This window comes from Rhopilema esculentum, chromosome 5 (assembly GCF_057945365.1).
Source record: "Rhopilema esculentum isolate cy_ngs chromosome 5, ASM5794536v1, whole genome shotgun sequence".
NCBI lineage: Eukaryota > Metazoa > Cnidaria > Scyphozoa > Rhizostomeae > Rhizostomatidae > Rhopilema > Rhopilema esculentum.
This window is the reverse complement of record NC_142819.1, coordinates 9,132,580-9,144,231: the sequence shown is the minus strand read 5'-3', so window position 1 is coordinate 9,144,231 and position 11,652 is coordinate 9,132,580. Positions and strand designations below refer to the sequence as shown.

Below are 11,652 nucleotides of genomic sequence, written 5' to 3'. Positions count from 1 at the left end.
ATGTTCAAAATCCGAATTTAACGCTCAATACGATCATTAGGCAACTGTCCTCAGAAAACGTTCTGACATATAGCTGTCAAATTCCCGACCTGTCATTGATTCATAAGTGCGGACAATAAAAACTACCTTGAGATATCTACTAAATTTGCTTGTTTCCATACGATTTACAGACTCGTTTTACAAAATATTAAGCATGCTAGCAAACAAATTAAAATCAAAATAACTCAGAATTTTACAAAGCATAAAAGCAAAATCAGAAACGAAGCTATACAGATTCGCACAAACAAATTCACAACAATTTTCTCAACACACAGCACTAACATTAAGACGGATTTCTTTGCAATTTTATAGCCATATTAAATTCGCGCTTAAATCATAGATATAAACAACATTAAGACACTTATTTACACAAATCAAAATAATAAATTAACATACAGCGCTTTCAGCAAGTAGCCTGCGTTCCGATTCAGTTGAAAAACTGAAAAGTGGAGAGAAGTTGACACTTCCACCTTTTCTATATTCTACTTTTTTCTACATTCTTACTTCTCTACCATTTTCAATTTTTCAACAGAGCCTACACGGAACAAATTAAATCTTTCTTTTTTATTAAACTACATAATTGTTAATAACACATCTTGAAATGCTTTAATCAAAGAAAATAGAGAGATACCAAAGTGGCTTAAGCAACTGCCAATCAACTATTGGCCAATCAATAAGCGTGTAAGTTGTATCACGTTAAATGATTGGCTAATTAATTGTTGATGACAGATTTTGCTTAAACAATTTTGTATCTGTAGATTGCCTTTGAATAATAGAGGTTGGATTACTATTATTTGCTATAGAATTTACAATTTGCTTTATGAAGTATCGCCACGATTTGGCAGAAATAACGTTATTTTGTTATTTCCTTCAATATTTCTACTTCAAGCCATATAAATTTGAATTTTCGAATTAGATATAATATTTTGCTGCAAAAAAGGAGCTTTAGGGAAACAGAAGGTATCAGTTATTGAAAGATACGACTATCCAGGATTCGGAACAATGTTGAAAAATGAGAACAAAAGAGATAAAAAACGGGTAATCCGGAAAGTTTGGCAACTTTGTCTCCATAAAGGCATATAACAATTCGATGAATCTGGATTTTGTTGCGTGACGATTTTCTCTAAAAGTATAAAACTGTTTTGCTATTATTCTATTTTTTTCTAATTAAACACGATTCAACTCAGTCAGAAGTCGTCACATAATATCAGGCTTTAACAAATTAACATTTCTTCATTAGGAAATTGAATGCTTTGTACCATTTGTATTCGGCCTCGCTTTCAAATTTGCAGAAGACGTTGACATCTGTTGATCTTGCACTTTTTAAGCGGCAAAGAGTCGATTTCTTACAAGGTCCTGTGCATTTCTCGGGGTGTGATTTATAAAAGAATCTAAAAAGATATAATACTTCTATCAATGAGCTGTTCACTGACCATGTATATTTTAAAAATTTCATGAAAGGATATAAGATTGTGACTTTGAAACAAAAACATAACTGGAAAGAAGGACTTGTTATTATAATAAAGCTAATGTCCAGTCCTGTAACATTATAGCGTGATGCATATAATAATAAATCAAGTAATCTTAATAGTCATCTTTCATTTTTGTTTTCTGATGATTTCGAAGCTAGGCCGCCTTAGGCACTCTCTTAATAACACGAAACTATCAACTATCCTCAAACGTTAATAAAGGCATTCAAAGCATTAAAAAATGCATATATTGCCGTTTCACAATTTTCTTTCACCCCCGATAAACATATCGTATCTTATCCTATGGTATTGCAGGCCCACGGTAAAGGGTGCTGGGGGTTACTAACTATGACATACTACAGCCATGAGTTTGAGTAGCATACCAGACCTCAAATAGAAAAGAGAATACCAAACACTTGAGGAATCAAAAACTCATAGAGTCATCTTAAGCGCTTAGGATGATGAAATTCAAGAACTGGCTCATTTCTACTTACTTATTAAATGTCTGAAACAAAGCGTCATCGGAATTCATTCTGTTGACAAGATCATTCCAGTCGGATGGCGACAGAGATTTCATCCCAAATGCTTCCTGAAAATAAATGACAGAAGATAATTTTTAGAGATGTAAGCAAATAAGAAATTTATCCCTCTCTTAATGGGGCTGGTTGATCCCAGAGAGTCACAGATGACTTCAAGAATTTCAAACGGTAATATTTTATACAGCATATATAATTCTGAATCAGCGAAAGGTTTTGGGATTTTAAGGATGGCTGTGTGCGAGATTGTGTAGTCTTTGAAGTCATCATCTATAATCTAATACAGTCTTGGGAAAATACTATAAAAAATGATGAAGATCGTCTTGCAGCGCTATTTTCTCATAAATGCTTAGCATTTATCTTTACGGAAAGTCAATTCAATAAAAAAAGGAATTGCCTTTGCCCAGTGTTTCATGATAGATAGCAACAACGTCTAGACAAGTTTTATCACAATCCCTCTGAAGAGGGCCTCGTTGATAAGAAGACAACCAGTCTACAAGATTATCTTTTTAAAGTCCACATAGAGCCATTTATACAGACTCAAAACATAAGCATACCGTTGCTCTATACTCAAGTTCCCAACTGAGTTTGCCTTCTTTGTTCGCCTTTGCAAGATCTATGATATATGTAAGGTGATCCAAAACGGCCTAAAAATCAAACATACACTTCGTTGTTTAATAAATAAAAGGCAACAAGAAAAACACTAAGATGGAGTCATGGAAACTGTAGACACGGGAATCTATGTTTCTCTAGCTTTCTTTTCCCGATCTCTGTATTTGTTAAAAAACACTGACCAGACCTTTTGCTAGTACCATAAACATTTAAAAACATACGTTCTACAAAGAACCCTCTTACTCCTACAGCCTATGAAAATTAGCGACTGCATTACTAAATGCCCCTATGAAGGTGTGATATACGCACTACGCCACATACATTCAATGCTGTTGCTGTCGCTGTTGAGGTAGAGGGAAAATATTTTCTCCATTCTGTCTAAAGCAGACATCTAGAGCCCAATTATATGTTCGGTTAAGGGTTACAAGGCACTGGGCGCGAAAAAAGAAATTAAAGGAGCCTTTATCATTTCTTCGAGACAAATTCTAAAACTGCATAAAAGACAAATAACTGCAAAGAAAGGAACTAACACGTGAAAAGTTACAAATAGCCCTCTTAAAGCTACTTTGCTTAATACAGTTGAATGACATTCAAAGGAACCTGGTTTAAAATCAAACATACGGTACACAAAGTTGTCAGGTGGCAACGATTTCCGACTTTGCAAGTTACAATAATCTTAAGCTAAATCAGGACTAAAGCAACTCATAGCTATTCTGAAAAAAAGCAATGATGAACTATTGTCATGTGATTACGATCCATACCTGCGTGCTATTCGCATAATCGCCATCGACTTCGTAAATTCGGTATCCAGGGTTCAAGTTGGTATATGGGGTGACGCTTGGGCCAATGTACGCAATACTTGAAAAAATTGGAAAATCAAATTACTTCTCTAACATGTTCTATTTTTTTATTGTGTTAAATCAAGCAAAAGATTGTTTTATAGAAGTACAGATTTGAGCGGATGTAAACGAAAAATGAAAAGTGCTTCCTTTGATTTCATTTTATCTAGGACAGACTACTGCAATTATCATTTGAATATATATCATAAAAAATGTCATTAACATTACCTTAGAATAATTTCCATCACTTCTAAGCTAGGAGAGGACAGAATGCCAATCGACGATATTAAAGTGGCTTACGCCATTTGTCAATCAATATTATCCAATCAATAAGCGTGTGAGTGGAATCACATTCACCGATTGGTTAGTTTTTTACTGAAAGATGGGCTAAACCCCTTTAGCATCTGTCCATTGGCTTGAACAATAAATATTCAAATTCAGGGGCTTACTTGGCTGGCATTTTCACGTCATCGTTTGCATAGAATATCTCAAATTCATCGTGGTGTGTGTGGCCAAAGAATTGAGCAGTGATCACGTGAGAGTATCGTTTGATGATCTCATAGTAATTCCAACTCCAGTGGCTGAGGCAATCACCGCTGCCGGGTGGAATGTGTCCAATCACATGGACCTAACGAAGACAATGGTGAAATGGAGATAAAGTTTCATTACTAAGAATACTTGAAAGTATGAAGGAGTGCCATCTTTCATTCAACTATAATATACTTTAGTAGGAAAAATTATTCGACGAAAACAATACCGAATTCTTAGGTTCGAAGCTTTTTTAAGGTAAACATCGAGTCGAAAATTTAGGCAAAGTTACGAAAGAAAATTCACAATATACTTATATATATTTTGCTGTTATGATCAGGAGAATCGAAAGAATCCTATGTTTTTATGGTTATGCTTCAAAAGTTGAAGCATTTTCTTAACTTTTTATTCTACTTTGGGGACACGTAGGCCTAGATTTTTTGGAGAAAGACTGCTCCAAGCTGAAAAAGTTTCCGTTGCAAAACCGAATCCAACGCAACGCCATAATTCGTTTATCGAATTTGTCCCAATACTTCTTGAACGTAAGTGTATGTAAATTTGCTACTGTAGCGAAAATCAGCATTGTCATTGTGTGAAGAGAAAAATCAGCGTAAAAACATTGTGGACCAGACTCTTGGTGTTACCTGACGACGACCTCACAATTATCCAGGCAGGCTTACCTTTTTGAGTTGAAAAACATTACAGTTTTTAACAATGCGTCATATTTTTATTTTCTTATTTTTAACATATTCTTATTTTACTTTTTTACCCGTGGTAATCAAACTAAGAAATAAATACTGCTTTAAAGAGGGTCGAAGCGACTCCTTATACCGCTGTTGTCCTTCAGAAAAATAATGTGTTATTCTCAAGGCATCTCACCTTCTCGTTATTTTTCTCCGCATCCTCCAGAACGCCGATCATCCACTGAAGCTGTCCAGCAGGGTCCGTGTTGTTGATCATCAACCACCAGTTCATGTTGTTGCAGTAGTTCATGTTCAGCGATATTATACGAAGGCCTTTGCGAACAAGGGCTGTGTAATAACCACCCCTGACAAAAGACAATCAGCTTGGTGACAGAAGTTTTCAACAAGCATATTTAACAAGGCAAAGTCTCATACCTCCATGTTTCAAATGACTTTGAAATTTCTGGATTTCATTCAGGGATGCCCCGTTCAATATACGAAGAGTTAAAGCTCACTCCTTCTAGAAATTTCTAAACCTTTTCATTAACTCATACCTCAGAACATTCCAAATCACCCGTGGTTTCCCAGTACGAGCAACTTGTACTAACCAAGAGTTTCATCCTAATCTACTTGCCTAATTTTCGAATTTAGAATATTATCAAAACTTACAGTAGCTTTTATAAGAAAACCAGAGGGCCCTGTATACATATATTCGGATATTGTTCAAAACGCTATATTTGTTTTTATCCGCTTTAAAAAATTGTTAATGTTGAAATCTAAAGGGGTTGAGATGCTAGTGCTTTCAAAAAGTTAGATTTGTATCGGTTCACACCTAAATGGGAAACAGCGTTAACGAAAACTTCTACTTTTGAAGGTGTTTATACAAGAATGATGTAAGTCCCAAACGAATAAAAATGCTTGCATTTTCATGAACATCCGTGTGGACTAAGAGAGGACTAGGTACCTGAATAAAAACTCACTTCAATATAGTTGGTTGTGTATCTGCAGGCAGCCACCTTCCCCAGAGGGCTGCAAGTTCTTTTCGCAACCAATCATTTGAATGTCCATCGTTGATAAACGGGGGAGGAAAGCTTAAATAAAAAAAGGGAATTAATTGCCAGGCTGAAAGGTAACTAGATCACCTCCCTAGAGCTCCACAAAGAGCTTTCAAGAGAAATCAGTGAGTCAAGTATATTAGAGTGACCTCACACTAACCTCGGAGCTCATAAGATAATTAAAGATAACTTAGATAGGTGCTCACACAGGATAATCCAAGCCAAATCAGCTAGGCGATCACATGACAATCTAAATTAAGGTTGGCTAGGTAATAACATGACAGCCAAAGTGAAAATAATAAGCTTTGCAATCATTTGCCCAGAATAAGTGGAAAAGGAACATATCCTGTTAGTTTTTATCTTGCTATATTACATTATTAGGACATAAAGACGAAGGTACAATAAACAAACAATTTTTTAAGAGAAGAGCATCAATTTCTGGAATGAGGAGAAAATGCATTACAATTCTTAAACACATCGCACTAAAAGTAATAAGAAATGGCTTCTTTATCAATAGATCTCCGTTTTACTTTTAACACCCTCTATAAAGATGAAGGTAATATATCAAGACCAGGGATACCAATAGTATAGATAATCATTAGATCTATTAATGGATAATATCGTTATTTAATTGTATTAATTTTCGCTCATTACTCCAGATAAAATACGCTCAATTACATTGATTATCACTCTATTATGTAGCAAAAGGAGTTCGTTTTCTCTCTTGGACTCCAGTGGTAATTTTCCTATAGGTACACGGTACTAATTGGACAATTTTACCGGTCATGTCATCACGTTTTTCTGATTGGCCTATTTCGATTCAAAACTGGGTATATATTTTCCATCTTGTTCTTTCAGCACCTTATTCTGACGTTTGAGGATTGTCAGATGAAAACGCTAATAGTATGTTGCAAAATGTTTGCTTTTTTCAAAGCCAACATCAATATTAATCATATTCATATGTTCAAAATATTACCATATTTATTATGAATCCTTAAAAGTTTTTGGAGACTGCAAAAGATTCAGAGAAAAATGATCTATTTTACACAAACCTGTTTACAGGAGCTCCTTCATGGTTTCCAATGCATGGAAAGACCTTCAGGTTTGGAAAATACTTTGAGAGGGTTTCACCAGCAAATTGTAAAGCAGAAACCTGAGGGAATAAAGAAAATAGTATTTAAGAGCCTTAAAAGTAGAACCATCAAAATGGTAGCAGCCAAATATTGATCCTTATACTCATCATTGTATACTGATAGCTCATTCTGGCATTTAAAGCTTCCTCAAAGTTATTTTCTTCTTGAAACACAAACATGATAATGCTTTATGGCAATAACAGAAAGATAAATTAGAAAGGGTGCAATAGATAGCAAAAATGAAATTTACTTTTTTGCCAGTATCAATACAAATGGATTGTGAGAACCACAACTCTGAAATCATTAAAATAGCAACAAGTGACAATTTAAGCACAAGAATGGATATTTGATGGAGACTGCTGCTTGTTAGACTTTTGAAGAGGAGAACCAATAAAGCCCTTAACAAATTTAATCAGATATTATCTGCATACTTTTATATAAGATATCTTCAGATTCAGATTCATGATATCTTCAGAAATGAGAAATTTCCCAAAATTTTGTGATAGCATGAATGGAGAAATTCGCATAGAGGATATTCGCATATTCGCATATTCGCATATACGATATTCGCATACACAAACGATAGTGTCAAAAACATGGCTTTAGTCTTCAAACTCACCAATCTAAACAGAAAAAGACATAATTCAACCCTTTAAATGACCAAAAAAACTTTGAGAATAAATAATGATTCTTAGAAAAGAGTCTTGTAAACAACAAGAGACTATGCATAGAACAGGTGGCACTTGTGTGATCAAATTCAGCAACCTAGAATAGACTAAGAGACAGTATAAATGCTTCATACCTGGTCATGACGAGATTGGTTCCAAATATTGTGAGCTGGTACATCTCCAGTCCAAAGAACATAATCAATCTATTGAAAAACATTACAGATTAAATTGTAGCTTTGCATATGAGAAACAGCTAAGTAAAGCACACTAATTGCGACACAGTGTCTAAACACCTTTTTACAGGAAGACATAATGTAGAAGAAGAAGTTGCTAGAGAGCTTATATAACTATGACAAACTTTAACTGTTGGCTATTAGAAAAATCTTGCGGCCAAGAAAAAATACTTTAGTGATGAATCCAAAAGATCTTCCAACCAAGAAATTACTTAGAAATAAACAAATTCAGCTTCATGTCTGTTTTTGGAAAATGGACACTATCTTGATAGAGAAATTTTGAACAGGCGATATTGGGAACATAGTTCTTTGCAGAAAATTTGTTACGGCTGCTGTAAATGAAACGCTTTTTTTGAAGTTATACTGTAAAACTTGAAAAGTTCTGAAAGTATATTTTTGTGATGACATCACTTTGGAGCTCTATTGAAACTTAACTTACATCTTTATGGTTATCCTTAATATGCTGCAACATATTGTCCAATAAGATGACTGGTGTATCACAGTTGTAGTACCCATATTTTCCAGCTGGAGTTACACCCTTGGCTGAAAGAGTCAATCACATATTTATTAAACATGACTGTGCTTCTAAGTAACAATGTCTAAATTCATTTGCTGGAGTATTATCTCTATGAAAAAGAATGCAACAGAATTTCCAAATTTCGAAAGGGGTAATTCACTACTTCCAAACATTTCCTTACTTGGCTTATTACCCTGCTTAAAGGCAGTCTGTCCCCTCAATAATTGGCTAATATGAACAATTGGTCTTTCCACCTTAATGGATTACGATGCTACCTTTGGTTGGCCTAGCTGCAGTAGTGGGCAACATTTGCAACTCAGGCTTTTCATCGGAAAGGCGTGCGATCGCATGCCCTGGCACACGCCTACTGCTTTTGAGGAGTGCAAAATTGCATGCCCTGGCGCATGCCTACTGCTTTTGAGGAGTGCAAAATGTCACAGGCCTTCTTTTATTCTGAGAGGGAAATTCTCTATCAATGATTGGTTTTGTTGGTTTTCGAGATGGGTTTAAATATAAATTATTCCTTGTTACTATTACTTCAAGCCACTTAAAAAAAGGCTTAACACCTTGTCAGGATTGCAAATTAAATAGAAAATTTTGAAGAAATCATAGGACTAACCTACAGTGGAATCCCGATAATATGAAACCCAGCTATAACTAATTTTTCGGTATAACAAAAATATGTCTGGCCCCTTGGATTCTGCCGAACTTATTACAAATTCCCTCTGTATAACGAATCCCGTATATAACAAATTCTCATTATTACGAACCGAATTGTATCAGGTGTATCAGGGAACACCTGGAACACAGTTTATATATCACTACTCACGTGCTAATCCATTACTTTTCCTGCAGCACAACGGTTCACCACATTGAGTGTTTGCACCTTCCATGTACATTTGATCAACATGTGTATCAGATAAATGTAGCACTTTTGATACTGAGCCAACCTTGAAATGGGATTGAGATCTTAACTGACCAGGGTCTACATGGAAATTTGTTTGCAATATAAATCCCTTAATGACTTACTTTTTAAGTGACTGACAGATAAAACATGTTATGTCTTAAGTACATTGTAACTAGGGGGAGTAAAAATTGATTAAAATCAAATTGAAAACAATGCAACTATTTAAATCCACTCTTTTAACTAAATTTTTATAGGCTACATATTTAGAAGAAGTCTGTAAACATTTCTGAACATTGCTTCACATCAAAATGTTATTGACTGCTGCATCAACTTTGCTCAACATCTTCAATGTATCATCAGCATTAGACAAATCCCAAATCTCAAAAAACCATTGTGGAACTTGGATGGCACTTGAATCGATCGAGAAAACACCAGGTATGTTGTACCTTATAGAAATTGTTTAGAACGGTCAAATAAGAGGTAAACTATAGACAAGTATGTTATAAGCGGGGTATAATCTTAATGTTAAGTGCAGACCTTTGGCCGAGGCCAAGTTCACCAGTATTTTACATCAGAAAGTATATAGCAGTATACATTAAAACAGGATTATATTGTTAAAATGAAGAAAAAAAGCTACAGGGGCTTGCTTAGAGAAACATTCTATTGTGAATACAATTTTTCTTGAATAAAAGGTGCACTTAATACATGATGCCCTCAATTCATTATGCAAGGAAAAGATAAATAAATAGATGCAGACCTGGAATAGAAGTTTTTTGTTTAATTGTATTACAGAGAGGAGAGAGCAAAGTCCTAGCAATGGAAAAAAGTAGGGGTTAAGAGGTGATTCCTTTGCTTATTTTTATTTTAAAAGAAAAAAGGTACAAGAAGCTAGGAAGCAATAGGGGGGTAAAGGGCTTCAAAGTTCACAAGCACTGGGAAGGAAAGTTGTCTATGTTAAAGAGTTTGTAAATTTGGCAAAGAGACTTGGCAAAGGAGGGCACTGGAAGAGTTTCTGGTTGTTCCGACATGCCCCAGCAAAATAAATAACAATGGAACAGACCATTAGCAATGTATGAGGCATTGCAAGTGCTGTTGTGGGCAAGATGAGTGAGGGCTTATCATGTGATAAAGAACCATTGTTTGTCATGTCATGTCAAGGCTTGCCAATTGAGCAATCTTATCTGCAAATCTTTCACTAATTTGAGAAGCTTAACCAAAAGGGTTACAGAAAACATTTATGGCTGAAACAGCAATCAATTAGTAAAGAAGGACAAAGTGGAGACAAATGAACCGATGCTACCAAATGACATAACTGGTGCTTTTGCAACCATTTGGGGGTTATTGTCAAAACATACTACTATTTGAATGACCCCACTTAACTGAGACAGAGCTAGGTACAGACAAAGAGACCAAACAATCTCAAGAAAGCTGTGTTTCTTTGTAATTTACTGCTGTATGATTCTTTTCTGGATATTTTCCAAACCTTGGAAATCATTTGGCACGAGGTAAGGGCTTTGGAAGGGCGAAGCGGGATAGCTTACACCATGACTTGACATGGTGATTTTAATATTGTTAAAAATAAAACATGCCAAGCTCTGACTATATTTCTTTCAACGGATATACCCACTTTAACTTTTAAAAACTACTTGGTAGCATTAAGGCTAAACTTGAACGCAATGACAAGTAAAATTTAGGAATAAACTTACAGAGTCTTTATCAACAACGAAGCTCCGTGCTTTCCGATTTATTCCCCTCTTCGATTTGGGAAATGTCACATTCCAAGGTCCATAGGCACTTCCAGCGTTGGCACAGCTTTGGCCAAGAATCGTCCCACATACATCATCCGGTGTAACAACAGCTTCGTTGAAAACTGTCAAAACTTCATCTTTGAATTCAAGAATAACAGCAGTGCATACCCGAGTATCCTCTATCTTCAAATTGATGCATATCTTTGTAAGCAGTTTAACGATTTCTCCTTCTGTGCTTCCTTGCTCAAGAAATGACTGGAGGATGCCTGTTCCAATTTTGCATATGGTACATGTCAAACCCTGCCCAATACTTTCTGTTTTTTTTAATATGTTCACCAAGGACTCTGTGTTCGCTGTCGTGAGGCCTCTTCGATCATTACGGCCTCCTATTCCTCGAAGCTCCTTTCTGCTTGCAGGAAGGGAGTCTAGACAAGAAATAAAGCAATAAAAAAGAATCAAAGTGCCGATCAACTTGGCCTGCATAGCTGGAAGAGGTGACTTCCAGAAACGGAACAGAGCCAAGTTTTACACACCTTCTTCCGCGATAGCACGTACGATACTGATTGCGTTGCGTGATGGCTCATCAACAACAACGCAGCTTGCGTATCATGTGATCGCCACGATTCAGAAAACAGAGAGACAGAGAGGGCCTTTACTCTTATATTACTTTGAATAATTATCCAGT

General features: G+C 35.6%; 1 protein-coding gene across 1 annotated transcript; it reads right to left on the bottom strand.

The window, feature by feature from the left end:
• Window positions 1-133: 133 nt before the first annotated feature.
• On the bottom strand, window positions 134-11,598 carry LOC135689448 (sphingomyelin phosphodiesterase). The gene is made up of 12 exons (XM_065206678.2): window positions 10,926-11,598; window positions 9,142-9,262; window positions 8,235-8,338; window positions 7,697-7,765; window positions 6,814-6,914; window positions 5,687-5,797; window positions 4,903-5,071; window positions 3,945-4,123; window positions 3,418-3,514; window positions 2,602-2,691; window positions 2,003-2,097; window positions 134-1,430 (listed from the first exon to the last, which is right to left on the bottom strand). Exons 1-12 carry the CDS (start codon window positions 11,448-11,450, stop codon window positions 1,262-1,264), a joined length of 1,830 nt encoding a protein of 609 aa, XP_065062750.2. The 5' UTR covers window positions 11,451-11,598; the 3' UTR covers window positions 134-1,261.
• Between the last annotated feature and the right edge of the window lie 54 nt (window positions 11,599-11,652).